The 17,567-nt window shown below is 47.0% G+C and overlaps 1 protein-coding gene and 1 pseudogene across 1 annotated transcript; one reads left to right on the top strand and one right to left on the bottom strand.

Moving 5' to 3' along the window:
• Nucleotides 1-4,186: 4,186 nt before the first annotated feature.
• On the bottom strand, nucleotides 4,187-12,357 carry LOC136642129 (uncharacterized). The gene is made up of 2 exons (XM_066618369.1): nucleotides 11,946-12,357; nucleotides 4,187-8,832 (listed from the first exon to the last, which is right to left on the bottom strand). The coding sequence occupies exons 1-2, from the start codon at nucleotides 12,259-12,261 to the stop codon at nucleotides 8,546-8,548; spliced, it is 603 nt and encodes a 200-aa protein (XP_066474466.1). The 5' UTR covers nucleotides 12,262-12,357; the 3' UTR covers nucleotides 4,187-8,545.
• LOC136643491 (5S ribosomal RNA) lies at nucleotides 7,134-7,250 on the top strand (annotated as a pseudogene).
• Nucleotides 12,358-17,567: the final 5,210 nt, after the last annotated feature.

Here is a 17,567-nt window from a genome sequence, read left to right as displayed (position 1 = left end):
AAAAGGTGCTGTTTTTTTTAATATTACAAAAGCAAAATATCTCAGGATGCTTCAGTCTGTAGTCAGGATCCAAAGAGCCATCAAGTCCTTGAACCCAACTAAGAGTGCAGTCCTGAGGAGCGGATAGGCCAGCACAAGTCCCTTGCACTGACCTATCACCATTGTGAAAGTGCCATAAAGCACTTTCGTGCTGACCTAAGTTGCGTTAGGCCAGTGCACAGATATGCGCCAGCCTCCCTACACTGATGCGGGTACCAGGGAACAGGTGTGTTGCATCCACTGAATTCAGCCAGCACAGGAGTGTCAGGGATGTGAGGAGGGCGTGGCAGAAGCAGGGAGGAGGTGTTTCAGGGTGGGGGAAGGTTGGGCGATGGGCAATTCCAGGGGCGAGTGGGGAGTAGGAGGCATGGTCAGGATCCAGCTGCTATGACGTATCCTAACCCCATTCCTGGGCAGCCTGGGCCAACCCCGGGCTGCTCAGATTTGCGCTACCTCTAGAGGGGGCACAGATCAAAGTAGCCCCATTGGGGCTTCTGTGGCTCTCCCCAGGGTAAGGGGAAAAGTTTCCCCTTGCCTTGGGGTGAGCCTCTGGTTGCCTGAAACTTGTGCTGGATACAACACAAGCCCACTGACCTGCCTGTTCCAGCACAAGTTAGGATTGCGCTGTATGACTTTAGTCTTAGGGAATAGGGAAATTTCAAAAACGGTTTGTGATGTAATATTGTGATGTGTCCACTGCTTGAAGTAAACAAATTCAAAATTTCTCTGTTTACAAGTCCCTTTTTGTGAGCTGGAAAGCACTGACATAAGGGGTTAGGATTGTGCCCTGAATGGCTTTATTTTGATATCCTTTCCCTATTATTGTTAAATTATTTCCACTATAAACATTTGTTACACCATTCACATTCGCCTCCCTCTGCATGTGCTTTCCAGCACTGACCTAAGGGCAATGCAGCTCTGAGGGAAGGGAACAAACATTCCCTTATTTAGGGGAGGCCTCCGTGAGTGACATCCAACTGCAGGATGCAGCACATGTCCCATTGGCACCACTATGCCAGTGCTGGAAAGCACTGACATAAGGGGTTAGGATTGCACCCTCAGTGTTTCTTCACCATTTGTATAGCTGGTCCTAAACATAAGTCGCTAGGTACAGAAGGAAGGGGAAGAGAAGGAGGAGGAAATCCTTAAAAGGGAAAGGGGCTTATAATGGCGCAAGTATGGAGGGCCAAAAGAATGTAGGGAAATTAAGTGGAAGAGGAGGAACTGGGGCTAGAAAACTTAGTACCTGGAAGGAAAAGGAAAGGAGTGAAAGGAAAGGGTTTCTGTGGGCTACAGGAAATGAGTGAGGCCCTTGCTAGGCCATGAAATCACTCGCTGCAGTGGGACAGCTAGTCTCTTCCACCCAAGAAACAGGCACCACAGCTGCTCAAAGGGAGCCGAATTCAGGCCTTTCAGCTGTTCAAGGAGCTGGAGTGCAGGTTAGGGAACTCTGTCTGGAATAAAAGGTCTGAGACCAATCTCAAGCTTGCAGTAACACAGTTTAAAGTAGACTGAAAATAAATGCATATATACCACACACGGGGGGGGGGGGGGAATGACAAGTGCACTAAGTGGGTCATTAATTTGACTGCACACAAGAGAAGGAAAAAAGAGAGTGAGCCCAATTCTATCCAACTTTCCAGCCTGATGCAGCTGTGCCAACATGAAAGTTGGACAGAATTGGACCCCTAGGTGTGTAGCAAATTGAGAGCAAAGAGCCCCAGTCACTGTCCTACTTGGATCAACCTTGCTTTCTGTCTTTTTTTTTTTTTTTTAAAGACTTAATTGAAACTGAGTTTCCTTCTATTTTTATCTCCAGTCAATTTTTATAATGGAAGACTATATGAAAAGACAAAAGGCATGTACAAACCTGGGACTAGTATATGAGCATTAACCCATCCTCCTTAACATAGTTATTTTTGTGCAGAGGAAGAATATGGGCACTCACTGCTTACGTATAGTTATGGATTTATATCCCTCCTTATCTGCACAGTATCAACATGGCTGATTTAATAAAACGCAATGATCATTAAACAGCAAGAGAAACAAACTACAACAGAGTACTAAAAACTGCAGTTGATTAGAACTATTCAACAGAGAGAATAAAATGATATTTTATTTCACGCTAAATGATACCATAAACAACTCAGAACACAGGATGGACATTGCCCAACACTGGAAAGGTAACAGTGCAAAGGCCAGGCACCCTTATCTGGGGAAAGAGTTCCTATGAGAGGAGATCCTTTCAGAGAGGATTTCAAATATTGACAGATTCAAATGAGGGCAGATAATCCTTCAGATACATTGGTCCCAAGCCCTTTAGGGTTATAAAGAAAGTTTGGTAACATTTCAGAATGAAATTTAAGAGCAGACACTCTCTTTCCTCACCTACTGCTGTGTCTTCTAAGGCTCCATCTAGTGGTCCACCCTCCAGTCATCTCACTTCACCCTCAGTGGTGGAACATATTCAAAAGATCCACTCTGGGAATCTTTTGTAGCATAGACCTCAGTGCAAACTTCTCTCCCAGGATAATGCTGTATGAGAAGTTTGACCACTTGAGTAGGGTACCATTGCCCAGCTACACAGCTGAGGTTTGGACTGTCTGGCTGGTAAGTAAGTCCTAATAAAAAATGAAAGTGCAGAACTGGCCATCAGGCAGCTCACAGAAGATCACCAGCAAACGCTTTCTCACATTCATTGTGACTTCCTTGTCAAAGATCTGGAACTTTGGGAGGAAAAAAATGGAGGCGTTAACAGCCATTGTCCACACCTAGTGACATCTCTGCCAAATACTAAGAAATAACAATGGATTCCACTCCAAGTGTAACCATGGAGTCCAGCAAGGCAATGCAAATACAATTATCTGAGAGATTGTCAAACAGTTCTCATACCAGTCGTAGAATCATAGAGCTGGAAAGAGCCTACAAGATCATTGAGTCCAACCTCCTGTCAATGCAGGCAGCCCACAAATACAGCATCCCTGACAGAGGGCTATCAAGCCTCCACTTCCAATGATGAAGAAACTACCACCTTCCATGGCAGACTGTACAGTTCTTACCATCAGGAAGTTCTTCCTAACATTTAATCAGAATCTCCCTTGTTGCAATTTAATTGCATTTGTCTAGGACCCTCCCTCCAGAGAAACTGAGGACAAATCCACTCCATCTTCCACAACACAACATCCCTTGGATAATTTTAGATACAGTAATTATAACCCCTCTCACTCAGATCTCCCTCAAAGGACATGGTCTCCAGCTCTCTCGCCAGCTGAGTAACTTTCCTCTCCTTCTTAAACTGTGGAGCCCAGAACTGAACATAGGATTCTAAAGTTCAAACACTTCCAAGGCATTTTCCCGAAACCCTGAAAAGTTTTTGTATTGTGGGTGTAAGATATTGCATGATGAATAAAATGCAATATGTTTATAATCTCCCCACACATGAAGCCAAATAATCTCTAAATCGTAAGAGATAAAAGAGCACGCACAGATTGAAGCTGGCATTTCAAACCACCTTGGGTTGGATTTGCTTGCTACCAGGACTCATGAAGATGCCATTTCCCAGTGTTACCATCACCGGCTCAGAGCCTGATCCTATGCATGCCTTATTTGATGCTTTTTAAAAAAAATGTAGAATGAAATCCAAATCAAACATTGTGCAGTCAATCCTTGTTAACCACAGGGATTTGAGGCATGAGGCGCATGGCCACAAAGAGATTGTGTGTAGCAAGATGGGTTACACTTTTATAGAAGCAGTAAGCAAATCTGCGGGATCAGAGTCAGCAAATAACGAGGATTTACTCTATCAAAAAACCCCTTTTAACTATACAAAATTCAGTCTCATTTAACCAGTTCTGAGATGACTTTTCTGCTTTCTCTGGCCTAGGTGGTCCCTGCTATTAAAGAGTGCATGATAAAGTAGCACCAGAAAGAGGAATGGTGTCTGCTTCAAGGAGCTAGGGCAAAGAGAGGGCGAGATTACATCCATTAACCTGCCAGCCATTCTGTAGAACAGAGCTCTAAGCTGGCCTGCTTAGATGAACTTTTTTCCTCCTTTAGGAAAAAAAATCTCTTTTTCTCCCATTACTTGTCAGTGTTTAGAAATGAAAGAATATTGTATATGAAAAAGCAAAATAAAAATATGTACAAATTTTTATTGTATAACGACTACTGTATCCTCTTTTGCATTTTTTATTTATGCACTAATGTATCATTAATGTACAAAACACCTTACAGAGTTATATAGACTAATAGACCCAAGTTCCCAAGAAGACTGCAATCTAAAACACACTATGGAGAAAACCCATGGAGGGCGAGGGACAGTGAACCATGGGTAGGGAAGGATGATTGTGACCATTACACATACTTAAAACTGAGTTAAAGGTAGGAATAATGATTAAGGGGATAAGCCAAGGCCATATGGAAAAGATAATTTTTGAGGTGAGATTCCAAGGAAGGGAGGTGCACCATGTACATGTTCTGGGATTGCAGTTGATACACCGGGGGGGGGGGGGAACAAGGTGGGAGGCAGTTATTAAAGGGATCAGTTTTGGTTGGCAAAGCTAAGGAAAAGCAGACTGGGGACATAATAAGAAAAAGGAGGGTGGGACTAGGCAATAGAACCTCTTAAAAAGATCAAGACAAAGGAGTCTGCACTTTACTGAATAATTGGAAGTCACTGATGGGTTCTGAAAAGGAATGTGACATGATCTGGGTGAATAATTTTGGTAGTGAAATTTTAGATAAGAGATTTAAAAATGGAAGGCAAGAGAGTGATTTGGACCCAGCTTGGTTGGCACTCAAACTATTACAATTAGCAGTGGAATCCCAGACTACTGGCCAAGTCACAGGGTGGCCCCATACTTTAAAGTAGTTCTTCTCCACAGCTTGAGTTAATTTTGCAGAATTCAAATGTCCCTAAGAACTTGGGAGAGGAGGGGTGTTAAGGCTGTTGAACAGTGTTTTTCAACTAGTGGTTACTTCACAGTAAGTGGTGGTACTTCACAGCAAGGCAGGTGGTACTTGGCCCCACTGCCACGGCAATGACATGTGTCTGTGTCATGAATATGTACATGTTAGGCCGTGGTTAGCATGTGGAGCCTGAACCAAACTAAGTCAGTAACAAGAAGTTGCTAGCAGTACCTAGCTGCAAAAATGTGAGTAAACAAACACAAAGATTGTTGTCTCTCCTCTGCTGGCCAGAAAGGACAGACAACAAGAATTACAACCCATTGGAATGTAGCATCTTTGCAGACAGAAAGGTGCCTTATCAAGCTGATGAAATGCAGCTGTGGATCTCCAGTTGGGAGGGGTAAGAACTAGGAGGACTAGCAACCAGACCCACTTCGAGAAGCTTCTGTCCTCAAAAGTTTCTGATTGGACAGTCTAAATAAGTATGAAGTCACCTCAGTACTAATAGCATAGTTGGCAACCTTCAGTCTCAAAAGGCTATGGTATAGCGCTCTGAAAAGTGGTTCTGGCACAGCGTCTAGTGTGGCTGAAAAGGCCAATTCGGGAGTGACGATCTCTTCCACACTGGGAGAAAGTGCAGTCTGTCCCTGGTCTGTCTCCCTGGCTATGGGCCTTCCTTCTTTGCCTCAGTCTGTTGGCCAAGTGTCTCTTCAAACTGGAAGAGGCCATGCTGCACAGCCTGCCTCCAAGTGGGCTGCTCAGAGGCCAGGGTTTCCCACCTGTTGAGGTCCATTCCTAAGGCCTTCAGATCCCTCTTGCAGATGTCCTTGTATTGCAGCTGTGGTCTACCTGTAGGACGCTTTCCCTGCACGAGTTCTCCATAGAGAAGATCCTTTGGGATCTCCATAGAGGAGATCCTTTGGGATCCTTTGGCATCATCCATTCTCACGACATGACCGAGCCAACGCAGGCGTCTCTGTTTCAGCAGTTCATACATGCTAGGGATTCCAGCTCATTCCAGGACTGTGTTGTTTGGAACTTTGTCCTGCCAGGTGATGCTGAGGATGCGTCAGAGGCAGCGCATGTGGAAAGTGTTCAATTTCCTCTCCTGTTGTGAGCAAAGAGTCCATGACTCGCTGCAGTACAGAAGTGTATTCAGGACACAAGCTCTGTAGACCTGGATCTTGTAATGTTCCATCAGCTTCTTGTTGGACCAGACTCTCTGATCTCGGAAGCTAAGCAAGGTCAGGACTGGTTAGTACTTGGATGGGAGACCGCCTGGGAATTCCGGGTGCTGTAGGCTTATACCATAGTCTTTCGAGATTGAAGGTTGCCAACCAGAATCTCTTTGTGAGTCTGGAAAATGTGGTAGCTGCTTTACTGATGGGTCTGTTTATCTCAGTATTGAGAGAAAGAGAGTTGGAGATCATTGAGCCAAGGTACACAAAGTCATGGACAACCTCCAGTTCATGCACAGAGATTGTAATGCAGGGAGGTGAGTCCACATCCTGAACCATGACCTGTGTTTCCTTAAGGCTGATTGTCAGTCCAAAATCTTGGCAGGCCTTGCTAAAACAAATCATGAGCTGCTGGAGATCTTTGGCGGAGTGAGTAGTGACAGCTGCATCTTCGGCAAAGAGGAAGTCACGCAGACATTTCAGCTGGACTTTGCTCTCAGTCTGGAGAGGTTGAAGAGCTTTCCGTCTAATCTGGTCTGGAGATAGATGCCTTCTATTGCAGTTCCAAAGGCATGCTTCAGCAGAACAGCGAAGAAAATCCCAAACAAGGTCAGCGTGAGAACACAGCCCTGCTTCACTCCGGATGTCAAAGGGGTCTGATGTGGAGCCATCAAAGACAACAGTGCCCTTCATGTCCTTATGGAAAGACCTGATGATGCTGAGCAGCCTGGGTGGACATCCGATCTTGGGGAGAATCTTGAAGAGGCCGTCCCTGCTGACCAGGTCAAAAGCCTTCGTGAGATCTATGAAGGCTATAAAGAGTGGCTGTCGTTGTTCCCTTCATTTCTCCTGCAGCTGTCTAAGGGAGAATACCATATCGGTGGTGGACCTGTTGGCTCGGAATCCGCACTGCGATTCTGGAGACGCTTTCTGCAAGTACCTGGAGCCTCTTTAGTGCAACTCGGGCAAACAGCTTTCCTACAACGCTCATGCCCAGCAACCAGGGTAACCAGCAACTGTTACCCTGCACATGCCCGATCTTGTCTGATCTTGGAAGCTAAGCAGGGTCAGGCCTGGTTAGTACTTGGATGGGAGACCACCTGGGAATACCAGGTGCTGTAGGCTTATACCATAGTCTTTCGAGACTGAAGGTTGCCAACGATACTATTAGCATAAGAAGTATAATAATGAGGCCCAAAAGGGTAGGTCCATCCCCTTCTTGGTTTTGAGTGCAACATCCTACACGCTGTGAGCTCCATTGTCCAACATGGGCATCTGGCCTCACAGGTAGCCTGGAGCTAAAAGATCTACAAGAAGCTGACCCAGGTGAGAGATAGAGATTAATAGAGATAGCCAGCTAGCTTTATTATTTTATTGCTGATGTTTCCTAGATGTTTATGCCTCTAGCATTTGCTGCCTTATGTAACCTTATGTATTTAATAAACTAAAATCTCTTTTACTAAGTTGTTTCATTGTTTGTTGGGGACAAAGGTTCAAAATCCTGCCTAGCCGTTCAGCAAGCTACCAAGTACTCATTGAGGTCTAGTAACTTGAGGACTGAAGCTTTAATTGGAGAAAGAGCTCAGTGCCTGCAAGGGATAGAGTTAAGCCTAGAGGGTCCCTGGACTGAGGCACTGGCACGTACAGGGTGGTGGCAGTACTACTGAACAGGGGGCCTTGAGGGCTTTAGGGTTCAAGAACCAAGAACTCTGAGCACCTCAAGCACCCCTAAGTTTGCAACAGTCTGCCCCAACTCACTGCAAGCAGATATGGCTGGGCTGTGGTGCACCAGCACGCAAGACGTGGCTGTGCAGCTGCCTGGCTCTTCAACTGAGCATAGTTTGGGGGAGGAGTATGCAGTGCAAAGCTCCAACTCTGGGCAATTCCCTCATGCCTGTGCTTAGCTGCCATCTCTGGTAGTAGCGGTCATACTCACAAAAATGGTACCTGCAAAAAGTACTACTTGGAAAAGTGATATATGCAGGGAAAAAGGCTAAAAAGTTCAGCTGTAAGAGAACAAAAGTTCCCTTAACTTGAAGAGGACTCTGTGACAGCCCCCTCCCACTGCAGGATGCAACACACGCTCAATGTGCATGGCTACATCGGCACTGGAAAGTTGAATAGAATTGGGCCCTTTGAGTATTTTACTCCTATGCAAATGTAGCTGGGAATGTAAAAGCAGCTTTAACAAGCAGAAATAAAAACCATCACAATGGCACTTTATAGGGCTTCATAAGCTAAAAACAGACAGCTAAAAATCAACTCTGGGATTCTATAAAATGTCCTGTAACTGAATAGCCAATTAGCAGTCAAGGACAGTGTTCGTATCTGCAGAGCTAAGTACAAAGACTTCCTGAGTACTGGAGAAGTCCATATCTTGTTATGGTGGTTGGGATGCCTTCCCTCCTTCAAAAACCCTTTCAGGCATTCTCTACCAGGAAAGCATATGCCTCTTTGTCAAGAGGTACCCCTTTCTGATTGAGGATGACATACAGCTGAGCAGCAGTGGCCCTCTCTCTCTCTCGGTTTCGCCAATCCACAAGCATACAGAAAGCTCTCATGACAGCCTGGTTCTGATTCTCCTCTTCGATCTGCTCCAGGCGTGACATTTTTGCCCCGAGGAACTCTATCCCAATCTGCTTCCAATTCTTGCCCATATTTTTGGCCAGGATCATCAGTTTCTGGTCTGAGACCTGCCTAGGTTGCCCTGTAAAATAAGAAAGAAGGTAGATGATGTTGAGATGCACAAAATATTAACTGAAGTAGATATTTCTTGCATCCATGGTGAGATGTGGCTCCAGGTGTCCAAAGCTACCTGCCTCATCACTGGGAACAAGAATCACATCCAGGCAGGGAAGCTTTACACACATGGTAACAAAGAGAGCTTTGGGTATTACATAAAGTAATGGCAAATATGCAATAAAGTAAAATAAATGTTGAGGCCAAAAGTTCATAAATCTATGAAACTGACTAGAGCACAAAAAACATTTTGCAAGTCTGCATGCTCTTACCTATTTACCATAGGTATGCAAGAGCAGACAGACTTATAAAACTTTTTTATGGACAAGTAAGGGCCCAATCCTATCCAACATTCTGGTGCTGATGCAGTCGCAATGCAGCCCCAAGGTAAGGGAATAAATGTTCCCTTGTCTTGAGGAGACCTCCATGACTGTCCCCCAACCACAGAACTCAGTGCACACAGTTGGTATGGTTGCATCAGTGCTGGAAAGCTGTAGAGGATCGGGCTCTAAGTTTCATAAGATTTATCTGAAAGGCTGCCAGAGTTTCTCTAGAAAACTCAAGGGTCAGCTGCCCCAGTTTAATGATGGCTGCCATATCATATGGAAAGCTGTATATTGCTATCTGGAAAGGACTGCTGAGATTTGAAAAAAAGCTGAAGATGGTTAGGTAGACTGCACAAATCATACTGGTCTCTGTCAGCCTTGTTTCAACCATCAAGGGGCCAGTGTAGGTCAAGGCTCTCTGCCTGTGTAGCACAATTGCTCCTCCCAATGGTCATGATGACACATCCTTAAAATTGAAGGAATAGGGACTTTTCCTTAAGCTGGAAAGGAACAGCCAAATTATGAATGTGGTGATGAGATAATTGGGGCTGGGAGTGACTAGCAATTGGCTGATTGAAGATGCCTGACTATAAATTAACTCAGTTTCCCCCCCACTTTTATTCAGATAGGATTAAGCTGTGCTTACTGAGGCTTAGGGCTTGTTTGAGCTTTTAGCTGGGATACTTGCTTTAGTCTTTTACCTATGAGGCAGTAGAGGGTGATACTATGTTTTGAGGTATGGAAGATCATAAGAAAGCCACAAGTAGTTGGGGTGAAATGTCAGGACTTTTTTTTTTTTTTTTTTGGATTGTGGCCTAGGAACCCAAAAATGTATTTTTCTCTTGATGACAATTCTGGCCCCAGAAGCCTCAGTTTGTGCATTCTTAAAATATTTGCAAGTGAGTAAATGTAGTTTGTGGATGAGCAAAGTCTCTATCTCTTGCTATTAGCAAGAGAACAAGGGGGGGGGGTCATAGGGATGCCTTGCTTTGCACTGCTTTGTAAGAAACTAAGAGCTGTCCATTCCTGCTTCAGGTGGAAACGGCTGCCCCCCAATCCCTTTGGGTCCTTTTCCAAATGCTTCTCTCTGGAAAGAGAATTAAGGGGAAAGCTAACCAACAGGGAACAAGTGGGCTACAGTTACTTGGCAAGGTGCATGTACCTTTGAGTGCTTCAGGATCTCACCTACTAATCCCACATGGGTAGGGCACTTCTAGGATTAGTCAGTGGTGAAAGGCAGCTACATTGAACATACCCCTGAGTTATACTGTACTCATGTTTGGACACCCACATGGCCCCACTTCTCTGTTCCTCTGCGTATTTGTGCAAGCCCTTCCTCAGAACCCACGTCTTCCGAGAAGCCCTTCAGCCCTCAGTGAAGCTCAGTCTCATTCTTTGTTTCCCCAGCTGGCCCATGCGCCTTCTCCCCCTTCACCTCCCCTCCTGTGGCTTGTTAGAAGGTCCTTGGGGCAGAGGACCTTTTCCTTGGATGAGCCTGGAAAGTGCCATGATGGTGCCGAGGCATAATGACTGTGTATACATGACATGTCAGGAACTCTGAACAGCGGCCGGAGCTTTTGCGCACTCAGAGCCCAATCCTATGGAAAAGCCCAATGGAAAAGGTGCAAAAGAGAGCGACTAAGATGATTACGGGGCTGGGGCACCTTCCTTATGAGGAAAGGCTACGGCGTTTGGGCCTCTTCAGCCTAGAAAAGAGACACCTGAGGGGGGACATGATTGAGACATACAAAGTTATGCAGGGGATGGACAGAGTGGATAGGGAGATGCTCTTTACACTCTCACATAATACCAGAACCAGGGGACATCCACTAAAATTGAGTGTTGTGCGGGTTAGGACAGACAAAAGAAAATACTTCTTTACTCAGCTTGTGGTCGGTCTGTGGAACTCCTTGCCACAGGATGTGATGCTGGAATCTAGCCTAGACGGCTTTAAAAGGGGATTGGACAAGTTTCTGGAGGAAAAATCCATTATGGGGTACAAGCCATGATGTGTATGTGCAACCTCCTGATTTTAGAAATGGGTTATGTCAGAATGCCAGATGCAAGGGAGGGCACCAGGATGAGGTCTCTTGTTATCTGGTGTGCTCCCTGGGGCATTTAGTGGGCCGCTGTGAGATACAGGAAGCTGGACTAGATGGGCCTATGGCCTGATCCAGTGGGGCTGTTCTTATGTTCTTATGCATGTCTACTCAGAAGTAAGTCCCATGATAGTCAGTGAGGCTTACTCCTAGGTAAGGGTGTATAGGAGTGCAGCCTCACAGCTTGGCGCTTAATGGAGGACTCTGGGGGGGGGAGAGGTGGTTCTGCCTCACCTGCTGCCCTCACCACACTGCACATACCTGAAGATCTCGGCCACTGAAAACCTCTCATAAGAACATAAGAAGAGCCCTGCTGGATTAGGCCAAAGGCCCATCTAGTCCTCATAGTAGCCCACCAAATGCTTCACGGAGCACACTGCAACTAAGTCCTGGTACCCTCCCCTGCAACTGGGGATTTGAGGTAGCCTGCCTCTAAAACCGGGAGCTTGCACATACCTACCAGGACTTGTGAACCATGGTGAACTTTTCCTCCAGAAATTTGTCCAATCCTCTCTCAAAGGCATCTAGGGGAGATGCCACCACCACTTCCTGTGGCAAGGAGTTCCACAGACTAATTACACGCCGGGTATAAATATTTTCCCTCCGCCTGCACCAGCCCCCTCCCCCAGACTGCCTGCCTTTGGGGCTCTGCTCACATGGGGTGGCTGCTGACGTGGCGTTCATCCCAGGCGGCTCCCCTCCGGTCCTCCTCGTCCCTCCAGGAAGGCGGCACCTCTCCACAAGATCCAACCTGGGGATCTTGCGCAGGACATCGGCGGCGACGTCCAGCTCTTCGCCGGGGTAATGCTGGGCGAGCAGCTCGGCCACCTGCACCGGGGAGGCACCGCTCAGCTTTCCACGCGGGATGCTGCTGGGCTGGCCGGAGAGGTTGCCCAGGTGGAAACAGAAGATGCGTAACTGATCGTCGGGGAGGTCCTGGAGCATTTTCAGCAGTCTCTCGGCTGGATCCATCCTCACGGCGGAGGAAACCAGGCAGAAGGCGCCTTGGATGGGGGGCTCCCCGCAACAAAGCCGCCCCTCCGCAGCCCAGGCCCTTCCAGCAGCAGGCAGGGCGGGAAATCTCCAGCAAACGAAAGTGGAAGCTTCCTGTCCAATCAGCAAAGCCCCGCTGTCTTCCTTCTCCTCCCCCAGGCAACTTTAAAGCAGCAACACCGTCACAGCAAAGCTAGATCCTGCTGGAAACAAACTTGTGGCTACGGAAATGGGGGGGGGGGAGAGAGAACCGTCTCCAAAAGGAAAGTCAACCCACATCTCCGCAAGCAGACCCTTTTCAAAGGCTGCCAAGACCCCACACAGGCGGGAGCACATCCCAAAAGGAAGGTAGCTTCCTTCATGTGGCGCCGCTACCACGAAGAACGCCCCCCCTCCCCTTGCATTACCACCAGCCAAGCCACCACAAAGCTGGAGGGCCTCTCCAGCTAAGCGAAGGGGAGGGGCAACTCATACAGTTGAGATGAGTCTTCAAGCATCCTGGCCCTAAGCCGCATGGGACTTGACTGGCCAGCATCTAAAATTGCGCCTGCAAAGGAATGAGCAGCCAGTGGAGTTGGGACAGCAGCAGCATGACTGACAGCACAGACTCAGAAGTCAACCCTACTTACAGTGGTTCTCAAACATTTAACACCGGGACCCACTTTTTAGAGTGAGAATCTGTTGGGACCCACCAGAAGTGATGTCATGGCTGGAAGTGACATCATCAAGCAGGAAAAATTTTCACAATCCCAGGCTGCAATCCTACCCACACTTACCCAGAAGTAAGTATCATTGTTAAAAGCATATACATAGTAGCCTGTTAAAAATACAGATGTGTAACATGTTCCCAAATGCCTTCACATGCAGTGGTGTTCCTGGGGGGTCCCCGCGCCCGGAGCAACCCCCAGAATTCCGCTCCCCACACCCTGTTTTGCCCCCCTTCTCTGCGCTCCCCATGCACATGACCTGGAAGTAATTGTGGTGAGTCATCGTCACCGCAATTACTTCCATGCAGCTGCCTCCTCAGTTCCCCCTTTGAAAACAAGGGGGAATGGAGGAGGCAGCCAAGGCCCCCACGGAGCCTTCCGCGCTGTGGGGGTCTCCATGGCCAAGGTCTGGGGCTGCTCCCAGCGGAGTGGAGATCTCCACGGCTCCATGGGGGCCAGGAAAAGGCGCGTGTCCTCTCCGAAGTTGCCCTCAGCAGCGGAGCAGGGCGACCCAGCCGGGAAGCGGCCCGCATTCCCTACAAAGTCGGAGCGGGCACGTGCTGCTTCTACTCCACCCCTGAGGGACGCCCAGGCAGCGTCTCAGCACCGACTGGACCACCCCCTCTCCCCTCCTCCTTTATAAAAGGAGATGAGATGGGCGCCCTAGAGTGTAAGTGCCTTTCTAGGGTGCCTGTCTCCTATCTTCTTATAAAGGAGGAGGGGAGGGGAGGCTCAGTCAGTGCCCAGGCACTCACGGAGAGGCAGCAAGCTGCCTCTCCACAGCGCTCCTCCTGGCGCGGGCATGGCGAGGCTCCAAGGCACTCCTGGAGGGTCAGCACCCGAGGCATTTGCCCCGCTTGCCCCCCAGGTATGCTAGTGGTCACATGCCATCTAGTCTAATATACTAAAAATACTGCTGATGGGCTTAATCCACTCTGCAGGCCCCTGAATGGGTTGCTTGGATTAGCCTAATGGGGCTCTTATCACCTAAAGGTGGCGATGCTAAATTGCTGAGATGGACTATGCTAGATTGCCTGGGTGGTTGGGAACTGGCCCTTCCTAGGTTCTTACCCTCCTAGTTCTGTTCTCTTAGGCTGGACTGTTTTTTAACCTCAAGCTAGTTTTTATTTGAGTTTGTGTGTTTAATTATTTATTGCTCTCACCTAGATCCTGTGTCCCAATTTACTGAACTGTTTAGTTATGTTCTAACTTAGATTAACTTTAACTTGGGTTAAGTATAGGGTTAATTTAAAACAAAGTAGAAAAACTTGCTTTCCACTTTATCTTCCTCAGTTTTATTTATTTTCCCAAGTGCCTGACCCTTGGGCTCTTACTCACGAGTAGGACTCTGTTCCTGCTCAGAGTAGACCTATGTACACACCTATGTATTTATTTTTATTGCCCTCGCCTCACTGGACCTTAGATTCCCTCCCTTAGGTTAGATTAGGTGCTACCTTAGGTGCAGCTAAATTTCAATGTTGATTTAAAGTTAAAGTTAGAAGACAAGGAGTTAGAAAGACAAAGAGTTAGAAAGAGTACACTTACCTTCTCCTCCTCCTCTTCCCCTTCTCCAAAACTCAGAGATCCACTTGCCTTCTCCTCGCCCAGATGCTAAACTCACGGTGCCTTACCTGGCACTTAGCTCCCAGAGGAACTTGGGGTCCCAGAGGCCACACGCTCCTGCACATCAAAGAACCCCTACTTTTTCTTTCCTAGATTCCAGTCCTAGGCCCTCCCAGGACACTGACTGCAGACATCCTGTGGAATTTTGAACTTGTTTTCTTTGAGCAGTGTACACATCACAATATCACATCACATCACAGTTTTTGAAACTTCCCTCAGTTTTGGGGGTGTGTTTCAAGAAACACAAGATTAAAATCTTAGTTGGGCTCAAGGACTTGATGGCTCTTTGGATGCCGACTAGAGATACTTCACTTTTGTAATATTAAAAAACACACACTCAACTCTTTACAACTATTTTAATGTTTTTGTGTTATGGGTGTGTCTCAATATTACATTAAGCACAGATTGAGACATAACTTTATCAGAGGCAAGTTGAAACATAGAATGCTTAGGAATTTGATTTCACCAGAGATAGCACACCTAGCCCATGGATCTGATGGCTACACTCTCCAGAACATAAAGTACAGATTGAGACATCACTTTGTCAGATCTCGGTAAGGGGGTGGAAATGTTGGCATCCATCAGTCTCAGAAGACTATGGTATCGCGCTCTGAATAGTGGTTCTGGAACAGAGTGTCCTCTCCAGTGTGCGAAGCCTGGGTAAAGTAGGTATGGAGGATAGGCTGTTACCCATGCAGCAAATCCCCCCCTCCATGTCGCTGAAATGGTCCAATGGAAAGGCAGAAGCCAGTACAGTTGGTAGCGGTGTTGCAGGAGTTGCCAGAACTTGACTATGTTCAGCCATTAACTGCTTCAGGGACTCCGGCTCCGGATTTTGCCTGGAGGTTGACTCCTGAAGCCTTTTCCATAACTGGATGTAACCACAAGGCAGTGGAGGTTTGGGATCAGCGTTTTCCTTCTCTCAGATGAGCTGCCTTCCCAGGCTAACAAGTCCCATGTACCCGGTGGCTGTTTAGTCACCTCTTAGGACAAGTACAGCCAAACTGAGGGCCTATTCTTATCCCCAGCCCCCAGGGGATATATATTTCCCCCAGGTGGAAATAACGCCCAGGAAAAGCCTCAAAACACATGGAGGCATAAATTAATGCACTTGGCACAATCAGTGATGTGCTTTCATCACACTTGCTTCCTTCCCCCCCCCCCCCATGTAAAGAAACCAGGCAAAGAAATCAAGGACCAAGCAGCTGCTGCAACCGATATTTATTTTTCCCCCTCACTCAGAGCTTGAGGTCACCCAGCGCTCCAGAAGCCTCCTCTCCAGCCAGTCCCACCTCCTTCCAACTTCACTCCAGAGCACAGTCTGAACTGCACTTGGCTCCCTGCCCTCCCACACACACCCTCCAAACTCCCTCAAGCAATGCTACTGTTTTGGTTTTTATCAGGAGCTTGAAGTCACCCAGCAAGCCTACTCTCCAGGCAGCCAGCTGGCCCTATTTGAGGCCCGTGCTGGCTGCTGAAGCCCCATCCCCTCTAGCTGCCCTCTCACTCCTGGCTCTCGGGTGATCAAGGGCTAGTTCGAGCCAGGCAGACTGCTCTCAGCCATGCTCCGCACATGCTTCTAGTGCTGCAGTGAGGCCCCAACTCCAGGTGGTCCTGCTCTCATTGCAGAGAGCCGACACTTAGAGCCGCTGGGGGCAGCCCCATTGTCCAGGCAGCAGAAGAGCAGCAAAGAAATGGCAGGCCTTGCATTTGGATAAGGCCTTTTACAGGCCCTGCTCTAACTTGGCCTGCAGCTCATATCTGGTGGTCGTGACCAGCAGTCATGGGCTAGTGTGGGCTCCAACAGTCTCCAATGAGCCTGAGGCTGGAGACCAAGGCTGCAAATGGCCCGCAGGCCAGAGTTTGGGCACCCCTGAACTAGAGCATAAAGGGACAATTGACTTGACACAGCATTGCAATGGCATATGAAGGTCATAAGACACCCTGGGCCCATAAATTTTTGGCACCCGCTCTATGACAAAATTATTTTTGGTAAGAGTCATATGAAAAAAATAATAATAGTAATGGCCAGAAAAGAAGCGCAGATGGTAAGTATTTTCTTTTATTGAACTTACGTATAATAGGTTTTCACATAAGTAGTGAATATTAGAGATAATAATCCAAATCAGAACGGAGAATGCCCATCAAGATAATATGCAGTGGGCTTAGGGTCTATCATACCTATAAAAGTGGTTTTGTTGTAATATAGAAGTAAGGAAAACATGTACATTTATGAAGAATACTTTTGGTTTTCTGGAATGCTTGTAACAAGCTACATATTCCAGTGGTAATCTGAGTGTAATCCACTTTTGTTACAGAGCACACCTTTTGTCACAAAAATCCCAGTGCAACCCACTTTTGTTGTATAAAGTAGTTGGGTTTTCCTTTCTGGTTTTTTGGCTATAACATTTGTTAGAACAGAGCTATTTCAACGCAGTTTGTTTCACTGCATTCTGCATGAAATTATGCATCAGATTATATAACATGATGGTATTATTCAAAAATACCAATATTTAAAAAAATTAGGAGGTGGCCTTTGTCACCCGTCTGTAGCTTGGTACCTGGCACCTGCGGCCCCCTCAGCCCCCCCATTTGTATGCCACTGCAGCAAAGAACTTTATCTTCTGATTTTTTTTACTCTTTTGGGCACATTGACTGCCTGTTTCTCATCTTTGCATCCTATTCAAGGCCAGATATAAAATACTAAAAATATTTCCTTTCAGCTAGTTTCTGGTTTGTTATAAAATAAGGTCTAGCTTGAAATATTTTCAAGTTTGGCTTTTGACAGACTGAAGGGAGGAGGTTCCAGGGCCACTGAGGATTCTTTTGGCAAGGAACGAGACACTGTTGTAGAAGAGCTGAAAAGAATCATCAAAGGCATCTGCCAGGAGGGTCTTTTGGAGCAAAGTGGGACAAGTTGGATTTCCAAAGGTAATTAGTGCCAGCAGTGGTGGT

This window comes from Tiliqua scincoides, chromosome 2 (assembly GCF_035046505.1).
Source record: "Tiliqua scincoides isolate rTilSci1 chromosome 2, rTilSci1.hap2, whole genome shotgun sequence".
Lineage (NCBI taxonomy): Eukaryota > Metazoa > Chordata > Lepidosauria > Squamata > Scincidae > Tiliqua > Tiliqua scincoides.
Note: the sequence above shows the minus strand (reverse complement) of the source record. Positions and strands in the feature narration are given on the sequence as shown.